This window comes from Siphateles boraxobius, unplaced genomic scaffold (genome assembly GCF_051911475.1).
Source record: "Siphateles boraxobius isolate OS27281-9 unplaced genomic scaffold, OSU_SipBor_1 41, whole genome shotgun sequence".
Taxonomy (NCBI): Eukaryota; Metazoa; Chordata; class Actinopteri; order Cypriniformes; family Leuciscidae; genus Siphateles; species Siphateles boraxobius.
This window is the reverse complement of record NW_027509042.1, coordinates 2,567,519-2,588,329: the sequence shown is the minus strand read 5'-3', so window position 1 is coordinate 2,588,329 and position 20,811 is coordinate 2,567,519. Positions and strand designations below refer to the sequence as shown.

Here is a 20,811-nt window from a genome sequence, read left to right as displayed (position 1 = left end):
CATTTTTACTATTCAAATTTTTTTTACATAAAATATAATTATTTTAATAAACATAAGTATTATTAGACTAATTAAATAATTAAATACAAATATTCTAATAAAAACATTATTATTACTTAATTATTTTTAAATTTAATTTACATCTCAATAGAAAAAAGTAACAAACTCAAAAGTAAAATATCTGGATGCAATTTGGTAATGAAAATGTGGGTGGAATATTAATTTTCATGAAAGCTGTCAAATAGTAGTCTTTTTTTGTGCAAAATTATTTCTTTTAATTATTTCGTTTGGGGTGAAATGTGGACATGTTTTTTTGTAAGATTCACCCATACCCTTTTATTTTAAAAAATATATATACCATGCTACATGTTAGCCTAAGTGTTAAAAATCCTATAGTGATAAACTTATGATTGCATAGTAAAAGAACAAGTGAAATACAGGAGCCTGCAAAATGAAAAAGGAATATTTAATAAAGAAACTTAGGCAAAATGCACGAGGGACAACAATGTAGGCTATATGAAAAAAATAAGAGTTGGCCTACGGATAATATTTAGTAATGCTGACATTTGAGTCCAGTGACTTTTTGAGATTAGACTTGTCAATAGAGATTTACACAAATACAAGAGCCACAATAGAAACCAAACCTCCTCAGGCTCCTAAACTCGGACTTCCTGACTTAAACATGTGTCAATTAACAGTTAAAACACACACACGTGACAGGTACAGTATGAGAACATAGACGGGCCGTCCGTAAGCCCTCATTTGCATCCGTGTAAAACGTGACGTGATCATGGAGGTGTGTGCAAAGCTGGCCGATTATTGAAGAAAGTGGAGAAAGTTCACATGGACAGACTTGAAAGGTTTGCAGTGTAATTTATCACAAACCAAAAAAAAGGGATGTTTGTTTGGTGGCAGGCAGAGATTAACGCAAACTCGAGGCCTTTCCATCATGGGCAGAGAAATGAAGGATTTGCGCAGAGACACGCTGGCACATTCACACGATCATTCACACGCTTAATGTTGAGGATCATATATTATAGACAGACCTGGCGAGGAACCTGTAACATACCTTAAAGAATATGCTAAATCTCTTTTATTTTGACCTTAGTGCTACGGTTAAACATCAACATTTATTCATGAAATAACAGTGCAAAGCTGAAAACACGTTTGAGGAAAGACATTAGGCAAGAGCATTGTTTTTTATGCACTGGTCAATTTTGACATTTTGGGCTATTTTGCTTCCATAACATGCTTAGATTTTCATTACAATACATAGGCTACCTATACATAAAGGCGGTGAGTTTTTTTCTTTTTCACTAAATCAGAAAACTATGGAAGCTTGTTAACGCCAAGGAATAAAAAAAAAAACATTTTAAAAGATAATTGCGACTTTTATCTCACAATTCTGACCCTCCCAAGATGTAGCTTTTATATAATCGGACAATTGCGTGTTATAAAGTCAGAATTGCGCGATTTAAGGCAGTTCTGAGAAAAAATATCACTGCTTATAACTCGCAATTGCGAGTTTATAGGCTATCACTCAGTTCTGAGGGGAAAAGTCACTCTTAAAAATAAAGGTTTCAAAAGGGGTTTTTCACAGCAGTGCCATAGAATTACCATTCTGGGTTCCTCAAAGAGCATTTCAGTGAACAGTTATGGAAAGAACCATATTTACGTGGTTTGAAGAACATTTGAAAAACCTAAAGAACCTTTTTCTGATTTATAGAATCTTTTGTGCAATGGAAAGGTTCCATGGATGTCAAAGATTCTTTATGGAACCATTAGTGGCAATAAAGAACCTTTATTATTTAGAGTTTATATAACTCTATCCTGAGAAAAGAAGTCAGGGTCACACTTTACTTTAGGGTCCAATTCTCACTATTAACTAATTATTAACTATGACTTTTGCCTCAATAAACTCTTAATCACTGCTTATTAATAGTTAGTAAGGTAGTTGTTAAGTACGTTAACTTACGTGTACTTACAGTGTACTTACCTAAGAAAGTACTGGGAAATATAAGGTAAGTACATGGGTTAAGGTTAGGTTTGGGGGTAGGTTCAGGGTTAGTACCTAGTTATTACCCAGTTACTGTAATTAATAAGTACATATGTAGCCTACATGGGGAACAGGACTGTAAAAGGAAGCGTTACCAAAAAGCATTAATATGTGCTTTAGTAATAAACCACCAATATCCTAGTAATATGCATGCTAATAACCAACTAGTTAACAACTAAGTGAGACTTGGACCCTAAACTAAAGTTGGAAGTCAGAATTGTGAGATATACATATATTAAAAACACAATTACCTTTTTTTTTTTTATTCAGTGGTGGAAAAAAGCTTCCATATAAAACTTTACTTCAGTATCACTTACATACTCCAAACTTTATAGTTTTATTCCTATCTACTATGTTCTAAAGATTTTTACAGAGGGGTTTGTCAACTATCATTGACCTGATTTATATAACATTCCTAAAAACATGGTGAATTTAGCTTTTTCTGGCTGTTGACAGTATTTTCCCATTTATGGAGTGGTAAAATAAGACCCAACCCCATCTGTAAAAACCTTTAAATCTAATATGTCAACTAAACCAAAGATTTTTAAACCTGGCTTTTTTGTCCAATGTACAGATTTCTGTTCTGGAAATGTATGCAAATTGGTGCATATTTAATTAGATAATGCATCATTCTTATAATTAAACAAAACATTTCAGAAAACCATCTTCAACGTTTGAATTATCTATGAGTTCGCCTGCAGTTTCTCCCTTTAATGGTTTAAGAGTGTTAAACAGACACACAAGTGTTTTTAATAGAGTGCAAGTTTTTATCGGACGTTTCCAAGCACAGTTATATTTTATACTTAGAAAATGATTGAACTTTCTTACATTTTTCTTGGTTTCGCTGTTGGGCAAAACCCAGGAATAATCTTCAAAATAAAGCAAGAAAAGTGTAGGACGGTTTGTCAGTTCATATAGTTCTGAGTTCACTATCTCTCTTATACTGGATGGACGAACTGATAGACGAGTCTTTGCGAGACATCTGGCTTGCGGATGATGCCCTTTTTATAGTACTGCCGAATAGAGCGGCTGAGTTTGTCATAGTTCATAGCCGGACGGTTCTTCCTCAAACCCCAGAGACGTGCCACGTGAGCAGAGTCTTCGATCTTGAAGATCCCTGTGAAGACACAGATCCGTTATGGCGTTAGGTAAGTAACTTTACTAACAAACCAAACAAAAGCATGAGAAATAAAGGGTGTTTTTGCAGTGATGCTATTGATAATAATATTGGGCTCCTCAAATAACCTTTCAGTGAGCAGTTCCATTTCTTCTTAGTATGAAGAACATTTTAAGAGTCTGAATAAGCACTTTAGACAAAAAAATTTTTTTGTGGAATGAAAAGAACCATTGATGCCAATAAAGAACCTTTGTTTTTAAGATTGTAGTATGGTATTTTTGGAAATACCATGATTTTAAGCATCCACAAAGTCCCTTTTTTTCTGACCCATCATCAGAATCCAAGACTGCAGATGATTGTGCAAAAGAGCTGCTCACCTTTGTCTTTATTCAGCCAGCGGATGCAGCGTCCGTAACTGTGAGGTTTGAGGAGAAGTTCTCTGAGGAACTGCCACAGGTGGATCGGCTGACCAGAACAAGACGAATCTGCTTCTGACCACAGCTCTTCAGCTTCTGCGAGAACACACACACACACACACACACGTGGTCACCGTGCTTTTCCAAGTAAGACATTTCTGTTTGAAAATTTAGTCCTTATCCTATCGCCTAAACCTAAGCTTAATCAGAGGGAAATGATAGATGTATTACACTGATGAAGAAGCACCAAACCCTGGTTGTAAGCCTAAACTTGACATAAACTCTAAACTTGTCCATTTTATAAAAATACATTCATATTCCATCAAAAGTGCAAGCATGTGACACTCAAAAAGCAATGAAACTCTCTGACACAAGCATGTTTTAGTCAATCATTTCTCATCCCTTCATTGATTCTAACGGAGCGTTTTGGTTTGTTTTGTCACATAGTTTGCTAACAGTTGGTACGAATCTAAGGTTTGAAAAACTTAAATCAAGAAAGATCTCGATTAAATCTTGTCTGTTTATGCAAATAATACATTTGCACTAACAAACTGATGTCTGAAATCTCTGCTAATCTGGTCTGCTGTTCTTCACATTATATGTATAGTGTTCATCCTACAATTACAAAAACATGGACCATGTATCAGGATTAATTATATACTATTACTGTATTTATTAATATTTTTAATTAGCTTTTGTTTTTATATTTTCATTTACATCAAATGATTAAAGCTTAAACTAAAAATGGAGCTGAAAATATAAAAATGGTATTTTTATATTACTTTTTGTTTCCGTTTAAAAAAAAATCCTATTCCTGTTATGCTTAATTTTTATTTAAGTTATTTTTTATTAATTTTAACACTTCAAATTTAACTTATTTTATTTCAGTTAGTTGCCCAGTTAACTTTTCACACATTCCCTCATGTTTAAGTTTTTCATCTAATATTTACATTTTATTCTATTTTAGCTTTACACGACAACAGCGTTTTCGGGGTCTGAAAGTGCAAGCTTTTGAAAACGGGTTTAAAAGTGAAAGTTTTTGAAAACAATACCGTTATCGTCTCTGTGTAAACTACAAAAACGTGAATTTGTGATAACCGTGACATCATGCACATGGGTATTACGTGTTCAGTCTATAGGCACATAGTGTGTCTTTACAAAGTGATCGCCATCTACTGGCCTGGCAGCAGAATACAGCGGTTTTAGACGCTTTCGTGGATCCGTGTGAACAGGAATAATTTTGACAACGTTGTCATACAAAGGAAAAACTTCAGTTTTTTGGTAAGTTTTAGTTAACAATAACAATACTGCCATGGAAATAGCATGGTATATGAATATTGTTAACATTAATATTTATAAAAGAAATTATATAAATTTCAATGTAAATTTTGTTTTCTCACGAATACCTCTTTTGTTTATTGGCATTAATCGATTTGATCTGGACAGGTTAAACATTACTTGACAATGACAACTCTTTGCTGTTCTTTTCTGGTCAGTCCATGTTAGATTTGTAAGGTAATGCCATGGTATTTTTCTTTATTTTAGTATCGTCTGTGTAGTTTACAGTGATGTTTCTGACTGAAATGAGCGTGTGACGTACCTCTCAACCTGGTCTCTCCAACTGAACATTTTTCTTTCATCCAGGCAGCTGAATGCACAAAGAAACGAGAAATACAGCATAAATACACACATGCAAGCGTCCAAGATACAATTTCTGAATTTAAAAAACAGTTTCAAACAGGATGCAAAATGGTAATGTCAATGTGAATATAAGCAAATGGAATTAAAAGGGAATGGAAAGAAATTCATACAGCTGCTAAAAGAGGTTTTTGATGATAACCTGTAAACATGTTACATTAATAAACTTTGGTAATTGCTTTGAAAGTATTTCTTAACTTTAGGAAATGGGTTTTAAAATGCATTCTACATATAAGCGAATAAATGTATTATTCTTCTAAATCAATATCTTGAAATCGGTTAGATTTTTTTCATTTTAGTTTAAGTTTTAGTACTTTTATTATGTGCTGTATTTCAGTTAATTACCAATGCAAACATTGTAAAAAATTTTTTTATAAAAATATATATTTTATTCCAGCTTTAGGTAAGATTTTATTTTAAGGTGACGAAGTTACACGTTACTACATGTACTTACTATAGTAATAACAGTAAATTATGCATAATTACAACTAACTAACCCTTTAACCAAATCCTAACCATAACTCTATAGTAAGAACATGTAGTTAGTTTATATTACTCAGTACTTGATTACCATGTAACTACAATGTAACAATGTGCAAGTATTGTAAGTACAATGTAATACGTCACTTTAAAATAAATTGTAACCCAGCTTTATTTTAATTAACATAAAAATGTAACAGTTTTAGTTAACAATAACAACACTGTGTACCACTTTATTTTACAGTGTCAAATGTTACGTAACATGCACTTACCATATTAATAACAGTAAATTATGCGTAATTACTAACCCTAAACCAAACCCAAATCCCACCGTAACCCTATAGTAAGTGCATGCTGTTAATTAATATTACTCAGTACTTAAATATATAATTACATTGTAACAGTAACCGCGTTTCCATTACCCTTTCAATTGTGCAAATTGAAATTGCGAATTGAAAATACGCTCAATGAAACACATCAATTTCGCAAAAACGGCCATTTATCGCAAAAAAAGGTGCCATTTTACGCTCGCATGAGGTGTTTTTTCAGGCAATTCGGAAGTTGTTTATGTTGCAAAACTGCAATGTAAACAGTTTTTGCGCATTTAAAGGTCATCTGATGTAGATGACCCGGTTGATTGATTCTGATTGGACAGAATACGAGACAGAGTTCTTTATTAAATTCATAAAAGACAAAAGAATTACAGGAATACTGGATTCTAAACCTCAAGAAATGCCACAATCAAGGCCTCGAAGCAGAAATGAGTGAGAAACACCCAGAAACACCTCATATGTGCCACTGCAAGCATAAGTGTCTTTCCTTGCCATTAATGATTGGATAACACACATACGTCTCCTTCGATTAATAATAATGGCCAGTGCAGCGGCTGCGATATACGTAAACCTACCAACATCCGTCGGTAACAATCCGATTTTTGGAATGACTTATCGGGAGAGGAAAGAATTACGTTTTAGTCGCATAACATCGGTTAATGGAAACGGCGTCATTTCGCAATAGTTTTTTGTCGACATTTAGAAAAAATAGCAAAAGTTATACGCAAATCTGTAATGGAAACGCGCCTAATGACACCTTAAAATAAAGCGTAACCCAACACTGTCACTATATTGTATTTCAATATAACAATGTAGTAAGGTTTACTTCCTACTGGGACAATTTAATTCAAATTCACACTGTCGAATCACGAAAGGGAGTGAATTTTGCACAACCCTGAATTCAAACAGTTCTTTGCAGTGCTTAGTGCAAGTTCAGCGATGACTTAGTACACGCGTGCTCATCCGAATATTTCACCTGATTTCCATATATCCAGATGTGCGTGTAATGTTTCACTGCACTGTGGAGAACGCTGTCGGAAGTCTTCCTCGCTCATGGAACATAAATCTTTCCCATCCAGGTCTTGGAAAGCCTTTCCCACCTGCGGAAGCCTGTAGAGATGCTCCGTCCATAACAGCCACTTCTGAACGTTCCCACAATTCCACTCCATCGGGTCTGAAAGATCAAATCAGATCAGATTAGAAGTCACTCATCTTGATCGGTCCAACCACCTCTGACAAAGCACACTGTTGGGACTCAGAGCTGTTTGGACAGGCTCCAAAATGTTTTGGAAGGTCTTATAGAGAGTTAGTGAAGGAAAGCGCCATTCAGAAGAGCAAACAGTGGGGATGGGTGTTTACGTAAGGTGGTGTGACTTTATAAAGATGCAAAATTGAGCATGATACCACAAATTGTGTGAGTGCGTACATTAAATAAGGGCAAATCAATAAATCAATTGCAATGTGACATGTCACATGCAATTAAAGCCAATTATAAGTTATTTTTAAGATGCATGGCTATTTAAAAACAATATCTGCGAGACATGTTTGAATGTTTGCTTTCTCATCATCGTTATACGGGAGGGGTTTGACTGTCCTTAAGGAAAGTTAGTGCCACAAAGCTCTCAGTACATTAGTGAAACTCCGGAGGATTAGCAGATCCTGGTGGAGATACTTTCAGCTGCCTTCAGGGCCGGTTCAGTCAAAGACCTTTTCCAACAGTTTCATTATGACTGTTTGCACGGCTCAATCATAACCCAGAGCTGCCTGTCACTCACATTGACCATAAGTGATTAATGGTGAGCTGTTCATTTGAATAAGTGTCATGATAATATCAGCATGTTATGTTTTAATGCCGCGCCTGTGAGTACGATGTGTCATAGCTGTATTAAGGTGTTTTTAACATAGTGTTATTAACATAGGTTGTTTGCTAAATTTGGAAATTTTTGCTATTTGACTCATATATTTGACCTGTTATTAATATATTAATAACTACTGTATATAACTATATCTATGTAGGCTATACATAAATAAAGGACCTTTATCATATCTTTGTTATTTATATTACTAATATAGCTGCTCTGTTTGAACATAGCCCTTTAAAAACTGTTTAAAACTAATCTGAATTTAGGGGATTACTGTATGATCTTGTCTACATTTTTTGCATAAATATCAGATCTTAATTTGTTTCTGTAATATATTATGATTGGGATCGCTTGGCATAATAATCTGAATCTAATGTGAATGATGTTTTTCTTACAACCTGAATCTAATTTTTAAATCTTTAAATTAATAAACTATACTGTGTAAATGTGTGACTGCCCACACTACTCTCGCTACATCTTTATTTAACATAAACATTAAACACATTAGTGTGAAAGTTTTGAATGCAAGACATTTATACAATTTTGTACACATTTTACAATTTTGCACTAAAAAGATAAATACATACATTTTACATATTTATTTATCTTTAATGTTTTATTAATTGAATGTTCATGTTCAAAAATACATATTTCTTATTGTTTATTTTTAATTTAATATATATTTTAAAATAACATATTAATTTTATTTAATTATATATTTCTTTTTTAATGAATATAAGAGTAAATATACAATTATATATATATAATTTCAATATTTAAAAATAATAATATTTAATTAATTATATATATAAAATACACATATCTCTTCAAAAAAATGTATGAATTTATATGGTTATATTTAAACAAAAAATATTTAAAAAATGCATATATATTTTTTATATTTAATTACTATAAGAATTAATATTTTAACATTTCAATATATATATATATATATATATATATATATATATATATATATATATTTAGCCTATATATAACTTTAACATAAATAAACATTAATTCTTATGCATTTATATATAAATTATGTAAATTAAAACAATAATAATTAAAATGATTTATAATGTCCATATTTAATTAATTATTATTAATTTAATTACTTATATATTTAATTAATACAAATATTATTTGAACATTTGAAAAAATTATTTATATGTTCTTATATGTAATATAAAAGTATACAATCATTTCTTTCTTTCTTTCTTTTTTTTTATTTGAATGGTTCCGCAGCTTCATTAACCATCATCAAAGTCTGTATTATCTCACCTGGTGTGATGTTGAGAAGTTTACAAGCCGTTTCGATGTCCTTCAGAACTTCTCCCACTACCAGACTCTGCACCTGTTCTAGAGATCTCTCCTCCACCTGTTCCTCCAGTGTGGGAGACAGCGGTGAGCTTCCCAGGCCGGGGCTGTCGATCACGGGACACTGCTCCGGTTCCTGACACGACTCCAGTCTGGACCCGGCCTCAGGAGTGGAGGAATCCGGCAGCCTCACCAGCCAGGCTGTGTCCTCGGTGAACAGCATATCGAAGCAGGACAGGTAGAGTCCCGGATGGCCTCGGTCCGAGCCGTCGAGACGGGGTTTGTGCTCGACCATCTCTGAGGTTTGCACGACGCCATCTTCTCGCTTGAGGAGGGCCAGCGAGCTCTCGGTGAAGCCTGTGGAGCGCGGCGGCTGAAGAACTGCGCTGTCTGTCTGGATTCGGACTGGACTGGCCATTGTCTCCTGCAGAAGAGACTTTAAATTAAACCAGACCCCTCAATATTATCCAATACTATCCGTTCAATGAGTATATAATGCGTGGAAGAGCTGCCGTATACCAGAACGCTCAGCAAACTGCTGGTTCTTGAGCGCTTTGGTTTTCCATAGCCTACCAACTCATATCCAAACAAAACACTGAGCCTAGGATGATGATGTTTCTGTTTTTAAGTGTTTCAGGACAAATGAATGAAGAAAGTCAGTGCAGCATGGGGGAAGCAAACTGGATTTGACTGAGTCACTTACTCATGGGTCACTTGTACAGAATGATGGTTGACACTGAAGCAAAGCAGCGGTTTGGAGGACCGCTTTCAAGGTGCCGTCCCCGCTCTCCTGTCTCCTGTGTCAGCATGAGTTTTTAATCAAATTGCAAAGAGGAAAAGATGCTTTAAATGTAGGATGACAGGAGAGGTGGGGTTGGAGCTGATATCTTTCTCCAGTAGCCAAGAGGTAAAGCGACAAAGATGGGAAGATTGCTTGAAGGAAAGTGCCGGCTCAGATTACAAATTCACTGGAAGACAATTAATGCTTTGGAAGCACTGGTAAAAACTAAATTATAGCCTTCGAGAACCGTCTTTTTAAACTGCTGGTTTAAAACCAAGAGTTTCCTCAAAGAGGAAGAGTCTAATCAAAATGTGTGACTGTTAATAAACTGATTTATAAGCAGTGTTGACTGGTTGACGAAAACTATTGAAAATCATTTCATTAATTGAAATAAAGCCAAAAATTAAATTAAATTAAATTAAATTAAATTAAATTAAATTAAATTAAATTAAATTAAATTAAATTAAATTAAATTAAATTAAATTAAATTAAATTAAATTAAAAAATAATTTAAGTATAAAATTACTTAAAACCATTAATAAAGAAAATGAAAGCTAAATAGAAAACTAATAAAAATGGCAAATGCAACAATATAATGAATAAAACTTAAACTGAAAAGTAAAAATATAGAAATAAAAAACAATATAATAATAATAAATAATAAAAAATAATATATAAATAACACTGATATAAACCACATTTTTACATTTTTTAAAGAGAATATATGAGTGGTTCTTTACAGATGTGTTGTGGATCCTTGTACATGGACCTTTCCTAAAATATAAGTTGTTCTTTGAATAAAGGATGTGTAACTGTAAAATCTGCCTTGGGGCGTCTATACACCAAGGAATGCAAAAAAGCTGTAAATTATTCCCTGTGACAGAAACAAGGAACATTATAAATCATGAAAGTCTTGTCAGGGCCTCCAGATTACATGAGGAACATTGCAGGCGGCCAATGAGGAGCTAGGAACGAACAAAGTGTGATTTAATGTGCCGACACGGGTCAAGTGAACTGTTATTTGGACCCGCAAAATGTGTGAGTGTCATAGTTGCATTTGTAAAAGTAGAAACAGATCACAAGTATCTTCAAGAATGCATTAAGGAGATTTGGCAACACTTTTTTTCGATGGTCCACTTTAGATGTTCTACTAACTATAAGTAACTTTGCAACTAGCAGTCATTACAGTATTAGTATCTGTCTGCTTAATATCTGCTAGCACTTTATTGTTATGCTCCACCAACAGACTTTCTACTGACTGTAAATAACTTTTCAGCTACATGTCAACTTATTCTACTAACCTGAACTCTAGCCTAAGTCTACTAATACTCTAATGAGAGTTATTTGACATGTAGTTACTTATAGTTAGTAGAACATCTAAAGTGGAACATCGAAAAAAAGTAAGTGAAGATTTTCTCTGCTCTTAAAGAGATAATTCACCTTAAAAAATTAAATTATGTCATCATTTCAAAAATCAATCATTCTTCTTTTGTGTTTTGTGGAAGAAAGAGTCATACAGGTTTGGAACAGCGTGATGGTGAGTAGAAAAATTATTTCATTCTTGAGTGAAATTTTCTCTTTAATGTGGACGATGCGAATTCAGATCCAGTCTGCAACATGCTCTGTACTGTTTCCCATTTTCAGCACGTAAAAAAATCTTCCAGCAATCACATCTCTGATTTCTGTATCATCCTTCATTGCCATTTTCCTTCTTTGCACTGTTTTGGACTACATATGTTTTATTGATTGCCATAAATGCTTCATATATAGATCCTGTGTGGGTATTTGTTGGGCAGCCTCCTCTCTTCATAAGTAAATATTCACCCATTTAAAGTTCACTGCACAGATGGAGAATAAGAGGCATTTGTAGGTAATCAGTTGTCATTTGAGCGTATGTCTACAGGACATTCCCCATCTGCCACATGTTCTCGGACAGCCTCCGTTTGTTTAGACACACCATTGCCGTCATTCATAAAATCGTGAGATTGCTCCACGCCCAGCAATAGCAGAGGAAATGAGGTATAAAATGAAAACAATCCGTTTTAAAGGAGGGATTAAAGTGGCTTTAACCTTTTATTGTCTCTCAGTTGACTTTTTACTCATTTTAAAAGTAAAATTTGCTTTCTCCCAGACCCTCTATAATAACATGATAAAAAAATTGAATCATAAAAATTATTCTTTGAAAATTATTCATATGCAGCTTTACTGTAATAAGCAGGAAAGTAATGATCACGGATGTAAACAAACAGAGTTCAGTTTTGCTGTAAAGCAGCTCTCAAAAGACAATAGTGTCATTGTTCAGCTGAAGTCAGTTTAGTGTTGACTCAGTTCAGTTCAATAACTGTGTAAAGTTCATCAATTATGAAATGAGTTCAATGCCGCTATAAAGCATCTCTGGAGAAAGCAGTGATGTCATCATCCAGCTCAGTTCAGTTCTCATCTAAAATATTATTAGATCAGATCTTTATTCCAGCACACACTCTCTGGGACAGTACCCTTCAAAAGGGTATCATTATGTATATGTACCAAATTATGGACCATTTAGGTACTAATATGTACCATTGACGGACCAATATGCACTCTTTAGGTACAAAGGTGTACCTTTTGAAAAGGTACAGCCCCAGTGACAGCTTTTGTACCTTTTTTCCTGAGAGTGAGGATTGTTTTAACAAAAATGGTTTGAGGGCGTTTCATTTGTCAATATTTCAAGTAGTAACCTTGTCAAAACGGCGCTGCCGCTGCTGCATGTGTCACGCTGGACGCAGCGATGGAATGGCAGAGGGTCAGAGGTCAAACCATTTGTCTCTCGCTCTTTCACATCTCCGTGCGCAGACACAAACGGAGGCCCCGCTCCGTGTCTTTGAAGCTGTCCTGAAGTAAACTCTAAAGGAAATGAAGTTATCCTTCCTGGAATCCCTGTTCTCATCTCCAAACTCCTGCTGCTTTCACATCCCCCTCCCTCTCTTCTCCGAGGAAAACGATGGAGCTTGATTTTTCGGCCGGCTTAGTTTCAAGTCTGTAACCTAGTGTCCACTCTTGCTCGCAACAGCTTGCGATAAGCCCATTAGACAGGCACATTTATTCATATTGACTCTGGCCAGCAGAGAAAAAGCAGCGGTGAGGAGATGCAAACACGCTCCCCAGGCGCGGGATTAGGCCTGTGACTGATCCTTAAATGAGTTTGGTTAAAGACTCGAAAATTCATTTTGGAAGGGTTAAGAGCCGCTCCATTTGCAAGGTCAGCATCATTCAGTGCTGAATAACGACTGTTTATCGTCAGAGTGTGAATTACACAATGGCCTTTAGGGGGGTCAGACAGTTGGGGGGGGGTTGTGTATATATATATATATATATATATATATATATATATATATATATACACACATATTACATTTACATTTATGCATTTGGCAGGCGCTTTTATCAAAAGTGACTTAGATTGCATTTCAAGGTACACATATTTACATTGTTATCTATATATAGATACAACTTTCACGGCAAAGATAAGTTGATAGATAAGTTGATTTCACTTGATAGATAAACTGCGTGCTCTATTTTAGTGTTTGTTGTTAAGTTGTGGATATTTTCAACAAATAATTTGCATTGTACATTCAGATTAACAGCATTAAAGAGGGCAACTGTTATCATTCAACTGAACTGTTTATATGCATTTTAAACACATAATGTTTTTCGTCCATGCATTAAATGCACATCCCATAATGCACAACCTATCAAGCCTCCTTTAGGAGGGTCGGACCCCTCAAACCCTGGCTCACACCAGAAGACACAAGACTGGCCCTTCCCAGCAGTTATACATTACTATACTTGTGCTTTATTTATAGTGATACATTTATGCATGGTGCACTTCTTTAAAAACATAAAGGAATGGAAATAAATCGTAATAATTAAAGGAAGCTAAAAGTACATTTCCTGCCCACCATTTTACATTACCATAATCATTGTATTTCAGTATTTTTTGTGTGTAAAAATAGTGATTAATTTATGCATTGTACACATACAGAAAATAATATAAATGTAAAAGTAAAAAAAAAAAAATTTGTTGCATTATTTTAATGTTAATTACTTGTTTCTTATTTTGTATTTTTGTATGTTGAAAAAACAAATACTACTTTAACTTAATTTATTTGATAGCAAACACACACACACACACACACACAGACACACACACACAGACACACACACACTAACACACACACCGTACATGTGTGTGTGTGTGTGTGTGTGTGTGTGTGTGTGTGTGTGTGTGTGTGTGTGTGTGTGTGTGTGTGTGTGTGTGTGTCTGTGTGTGTGTGTGTGTGTGTGTGTGTGTGTGTGTGTGTGTGTGTGTGTCTGTGTGTGTGTGTGTGTGTGTGTTTGCTATCAAATAAATTAAGTTAAAGTAGCATTTGTTTTTTCCCCCCAGATTTTTAATGATTGCTGTTCTTTCCCAGCATAGCAACCAGCGCAGTCAATAGCAAAACATTACCTATTAATAACGAGTCTCACCGCTCAATGAGTCTATTAGGTTGTGTTCATGCCGTGCTCATAGTAAACGTCTCTTACTGGAGGAAATGCTCTGTCGACTGCAGGGTTTCAACAACAGCTGCACAATATTAAGCTTGTTCACATCATAAGGACATAAAAGATTTGGTAATCATTACAAGCAATTAGTGCGGCGGCTCCCCAGCATATGACTGAGCTCCAGTGATGTGTCGTACAACGACTGGCTGATTCTTAAAAACCAGCAACAGAATCTCCAAAAACACTCTTCAAGGTCAAAATGCTTACCTACTTATATGCTCATATCTACGTAAAGTATTTGGACACACTTAAAATTGTCGGAATATCATTTGATAACAAGATGTCAAAACCTTATTGTATCAAATATGATCATATTTTGTTATCTAAAAATGACATTCAAAGATTTTCAAGTATGTCTTGAGTATTCAAACAGTTTTGGAGGGACTTAATTATAAGCCTAAATATGAATTGTAATTTTGTTATTGAATTGGAACATACAAATTTTCACAAATGACCAAAATGGTTGGCCCTAAATAGTAAGGAAATCATCAGTCTTTCACTGATTTGAAGTTAAAATGCAAATTTGTTGCATTTCTCAGTGACATTATGTGTCCTTTATGAGGCTATCATTCATCTTTTCAGACTGTAAGAACTTTTAATTTTGCCATAATTTCTTTGCAAACACAATCCTACCCAGCTGTTTGAACAAAAACTGGCATGGCATGTTTTTATGCAAATTGCCATATTAAGTCACTCAACCGCTGACAGACGCCTTTGATAAGTATCTCTGATTCTGGGATCTTTCAGCCCAAGTTAAATCATAGAGGGGAATTCTTCATGACTCAAGATCACATTAATTCTTCCAGAGCAGGTGTGATGTCCCTGTGCCAGGTTTACTCAGATTATTAGGTTATCTGCTAGTCAATCTCATCATTTGACACTCGGTGGACCAAAAGACTGAAATCAAATATCTCATTTAAAGAAATATCATTCACTCAAAAATGAATATTTGGAATTCGTTCCTAATCCATATGAACCCATGAGCAACTGTTTTCCATAAAATAAAAAAGAACCGTGACTTTTACTGTCAAGCCACAAAAAAAGGAGTTAATACTCATACACTATATTTTACTTATAAACTCTTAAAAATAAAGGTTCTTTATTGGCATCGATGGTTCCATGAAGAACCTTTATTATCATGCATGGAAACTTTCCTTTCTATAAAAGGTTCTTTATATTGGAAAAAGTTTCTTTAGATTTTTTAAATGCTTTTTAAGAACTGCAGAATCTTAAGAATCTTTTTTTTTAACTGTTCACTGAAAGGTTCTTTGGGAACCAAAAATGGATGCGCCTGTGGCATCACGGTAAAAGTCCCCTATAGGAACCTTTACTTTGAAATGATAGTTCTCCCAAAAATGAAAATGATGTCATCATGACCCTCATGTCATTCCAAACCCATAAGATTTTCGTTCATCTTCATAAATGAAGACCTAGTTGATGAAATCTGAGAGATTTCTGTCCCTCCATTGACAGCTACGCAACTACCACTTTGACGCTTCAAAAGAGTTCATAAAGAGATCGTAAAACTAATCCATATGAATTGAGCGGTTTAGTCCAAATTTTCTGAAGAGACTCGATCACTTTATATGATGAACAGATTGAATTTAGGCTTTTTTTCATATACTGTATAAACATTGATCAGCGAACATAAACGCTTGACGCGTGAGAACAAACCTCTTGAAGATCAAACGTGATGTGAAACACGAGAATGAACCTAATTGGTTAATACAGAAGCTCAAACGTGATGCGTAACATGAGAATGAACCTCATTGGTTCTTACAGAAGCTCAAACGTGATGCGTAACATGAGAATGAACCTCATTGGTTCTCGCGCATCAAGCGAAAATACTTGAGCTTCCGTTTACAACAACTGATGTGTGAGTTGATCAATGTTTATATGTGAATAAAAGCATAAATTCAATCTGTTCATCATATAAAGTGATCGAGTCTCTTCAGAAATTTGGACTAAACCGGTCAATTCATATGGATTAGTTTTACCATCTCTTTATGAACTTTCTGAAGCGTCAAAGTGTCACTGTTAAGAGTGCATAATGCTAAAAAAAAAAAAGTCATGCAAGTTTGGGACAACATGAGATTTTTGGACTATTCCTTTAAGGAAAAATTGACATTTGCTGTTAAGCCAACTTGATACAACTCCATAATCAGTTTAGTCCGTGTCACAATGTAACACTTGAGCTCAGTCACAATACCGTGCTTAGCCTCAATAGAAATAAATTGAAACTTTACATTTGCCTTTGGGAATTGAGCTCTTTTCTTCTTCTGAAGGATTTGGACGACAGCCAGAACACAAGTCACTTGCACTTTTCCCTTCAGGGGAAAAAAACAGTCATTTGTGCATTTCTGGTGGTGTTCTGGAGGACAGCCAGAAGACATCTGAAAGTCTTTAATTTTTGGAGGTGTGTTCTCAATTATCTTTCTAAATGAAGAAACATCCCATGTGAACGACAGGTGAACTGTGTCAGCTCGAGAACAGGTGCATTCAGAACCATCGGAGTTCAGATCGGCCTCTATCAATGAAAGGCTATACGACACGAGCTGGTGAGGAGGATGATCGTCGGGTGATAGAGAACTTAAAATACACACATTTACAAATGCATCTAAGTGTTTTGCTGCACAAAAACTGCACAAATGTTGGGAAACATGTCCTCATTCTTTAGAGTGTTACAGTCGGGTCCCGGAAGTAAAAACTTCTCCATAGTGAAATTGATTTTGAACGATAACTTATAAACCTTTAAAAACAGACCTACTGTGAGCTATGAGGTTGTTACTCTCAAAAAAGTAATGCATATTTTGCAATAAACTATCAACATTTGTAAAGGAGTAATTTTATATTTCGCCATCATTTTTAATGCTGTTCGCAATGCTTCATGGGATTGTAGTTCTGTCCCCCACTAAAGCCATTAAGTCTTTTATCTTTGTCTTTTTGTCCTAATTTCAAAACCTTTTTTGCTTCAGATCAAAGTTTGTTGTGTTGTGTTTCACCTCGTAGCTGATTGACTTGGTTTAACTGAGACTTTTATTTAAAAATCCCTAATGGAAAAGTGAATACATCTGCTGAAAAAGGTGTCACTGTTCAACTCTATAATGACTGTTTTCTTCATCTTTCAAGAATAGTTAAGTCATGAAAACTATGAATCAACACAAATAGAAATATGGGAATGATGTAGTGACCAAAACATATCACGCAAATAAAAAAACAACCTGAAATCTTTGCTTCTTCTCACTCTGGACATTTATCTACCAACTTCAAGAAGTGCATCCTGATGATTTTTAACACTATCGTGAAAGAGGAACTAGTGCGATGATGCTTTTCTGCTCCAACACATGCAATTTGAATTTTTACATTCAAATTTGACTGATATGCACAATATATGTGTAACCAAGTACTCAAACATTCACCCACAAAGGTATTAATTCAGTTAAAATGTGTCCAAACTGTTGACTGGTCAGTTTGCTTTTCCATCTTAAGTACACATAAAATACACATAAGCTGTAATATCCCTTGAAAGTGGGTTGATAGGAGGTATCAGTGCTGACTTACCTGTCCAGGTGAAGACAGAGTTGCAGGTGTGAACAGGAAGGCCTTTTCTTGTTTCCTTTGGTTTCCGCTTGTTTCTCAAATGAGGGACTAATTCTAGGCCTCCTACAGACTCAACAGGGAACAAGACGGGCTGGAATTGTGGAGTACCACATTTCTAACCTCAGTGACTAATACTGCTGGTGACAAGAGCGTGTGTGTGAGTGAGTGCACCTGATGTGGGTGTGCGCAATACTTCGAGTAACAGTGAAGGAATGCCTGCTTCATTGACTCCCGCCGCACTTTTATACACAAGCCTTATTAAGGTGTGTAAACATTGTCTCAGAGCCCCATTCCCAGCCTGAAGGCGTTTGACATGCCTGTCGGTTGTTGTGGACCACTAACCCCCTCTCTCAGAGGAGGAAAGAGTTTCCAGAGGAATTGCTTGATTAAATGTCTGACATCCGCTTTTTAATCTTAAATGACAACAGTTATTAGAAATCATGCATATGATCACAGAGGCAAATTTGGCAAGATTGCCTGTACTTGTTTTATGCCTTTTATTCAGTTTCAGTCTATTGTTGTATGTGCAGAAAATGCACAATAACTACATACTAGTAATTTAATCTACTTTTATGTTTCAAAATTATTTTAAACAGTTTTAATTCTTATTTTTAAGTTTTTTTTTTCTTTTTTTTCCTGTGTTCCAATAGGTTAAAAATAAATGGTAAAAGTAAAATTCATGCAAAATGTCACAGAGGGATTTCCTGGTAACTTTTCACTCCATAAAAAATATAAATATACATAAACATATATATATATATATATATATATATATATATATATATATATAAAATATAATACAAAAATAAATAATAATAAATGAAAAAATTAAATTTATACATATATATATATATATATATATATATATATATATATATATTTTTTTTATATATATGACCTGGACATGATTTAACAAGATTCACCCAATAATTCAGAGACAAAAAGAGACCCAAACAAGAGGCCCAAATCTGATATTAATAAGATATGTATAGAAATACATCCTTTTTTTTCTTTTTATATTCTTCTTCGCGTGCAGATGTCACGGTAGAGACATTTCACTGTATTCAAGGCGTTTCAGAAGTATATTTCTTTGCATTCGAGCTTGTGAGATTTTGTGCCTGCGTCAATGTGCTGATGATACGTTTGCAAGCACGCAGCATGCCACAGTGTTTGCACAGTTAAGCAGACACACCAATACAAACCACACACACACTTTATACAAACTTTATTGATGATAGAAAATGAAGAGGGCGAGTGAGCGAGAGAAAGACTGTATATCACACCATCATTTTACATGCTATTACACAGACTCCTTTAGAAACACTTATAATGTTGGTATCTTTTTTACATGGCAAAAAAATGTGTTTAGAAAATAATTAAAGAAAATAAAAGAAAAGCCAATGCAACAAGCTAAATTAAGCTTGTTTTAAGTGTACTTTTACTTAAAAAAATTAAATAATAATATATTCAGAACATGATTTTAGCATGATCTTACCAAATGCTGCACAATATCATCCCTGGATATCTATAACAGTTTAACACAGGTTTCAATTTTATTTCCAGACTATTAAGAGCGACAGCTGCTCAGATAAGAATTGGGAAACGCATGGAATGTCTTGCTCCAAACAAAGGCTTCCTTTGCACTCCTTCTCTGTATTTTTGTTTGTCTAGCACATTTCCCAGAGGGGGTTCATTTGCATGGCAGTTAGAAAGACCGCAGGTTTAAGATGTGCTCTTTTCACTGTCTTACTTTGAAACAACTTTCTCATGCACTAGATAACCATTTATGGACAGAAAGGTTACCGTCGCCGCCAAAGGTGTCCGTTTACGATGAAGTTCAGTTGAGCCATTTGTCAGAACGTGCACACCTAGATCTCACCTGATGCTGTCAATGGTGCATTGTGAAAGAGCCTGTGCACATGAAGCACTCAGAGTTTGAGTTGGGTTCAATCCATAATCCTTCAGACTTCTCCATGATGAATGCTGCAAGCATTAGGAATAGTGCCTTTTGGGCATACGTTTATTTATGATGTATCCTCATAAAAGCTCTCAATTAGCAAGTTTTGTTGAGATGTAATACATGACTTCATTTGAAACCTAAAATTAAGTAACAACGCTGAAGAACAAGTTATATGAGAACGAAATGCTTTAGAAAACATAAAAATATGATTAATAATTTATCACAAATTATGTTTTTAGTCAGCCTACATTAGCTCATCAAAATAATTTGAGTAATTTCAGCTTTTTTCATAAGTCAGTTTAATATAATTTAAGTTGAAATGACTTGTACAGCTAATTTGATTATAGGCAGCAACTTGAAATAGTTAAGTTTTTAACTTGAAATAGGTGGAAGTTTTTACAGCACATTATTTTCTAGATCTTGTGGTCACTTTCAAGCGATCAAGTAAAATAGCTAAAGAAAATAATGCTGCAAGTGCTGAAATATACATGTTGTGGAATTTATTCTGAATATTTTTCCTATAAAAACATTAAGCCATTACAGAAAGACATCAGTGACTAAATGATTAAACAAATATATTCAAGAATGTTGACAACGTTAGAAAACAG

General features: G+C 34.6%; 1 protein-coding gene across 1 annotated transcript; it reads right to left on the bottom strand.

Moving 5' to 3' along the window:
* Positions 1-450: 450 nt before the first annotated feature.
* On the bottom strand, positions 451-18,461 carry spdef (SAM pointed domain containing ets transcription factor). Its single transcript, XM_077197813.1, has 6 exons — positions 18,205-18,461; positions 9,246-9,705; positions 7,076-7,273; positions 5,190-5,237; positions 3,551-3,685; positions 451-3,173 (listed from the first exon to the last, which is right to left on the bottom strand). Exons 2-6 carry the CDS (start codon positions 9,697-9,699, stop codon positions 2,995-2,997), a joined length of 1,014 nt encoding a protein of 337 aa, XP_077053928.1. The 5' UTR covers positions 9,700-9,705; positions 18,205-18,461; the 3' UTR covers positions 451-2,994.
* Between the last annotated feature and the right edge of the window lie 2,350 nt (positions 18,462-20,811).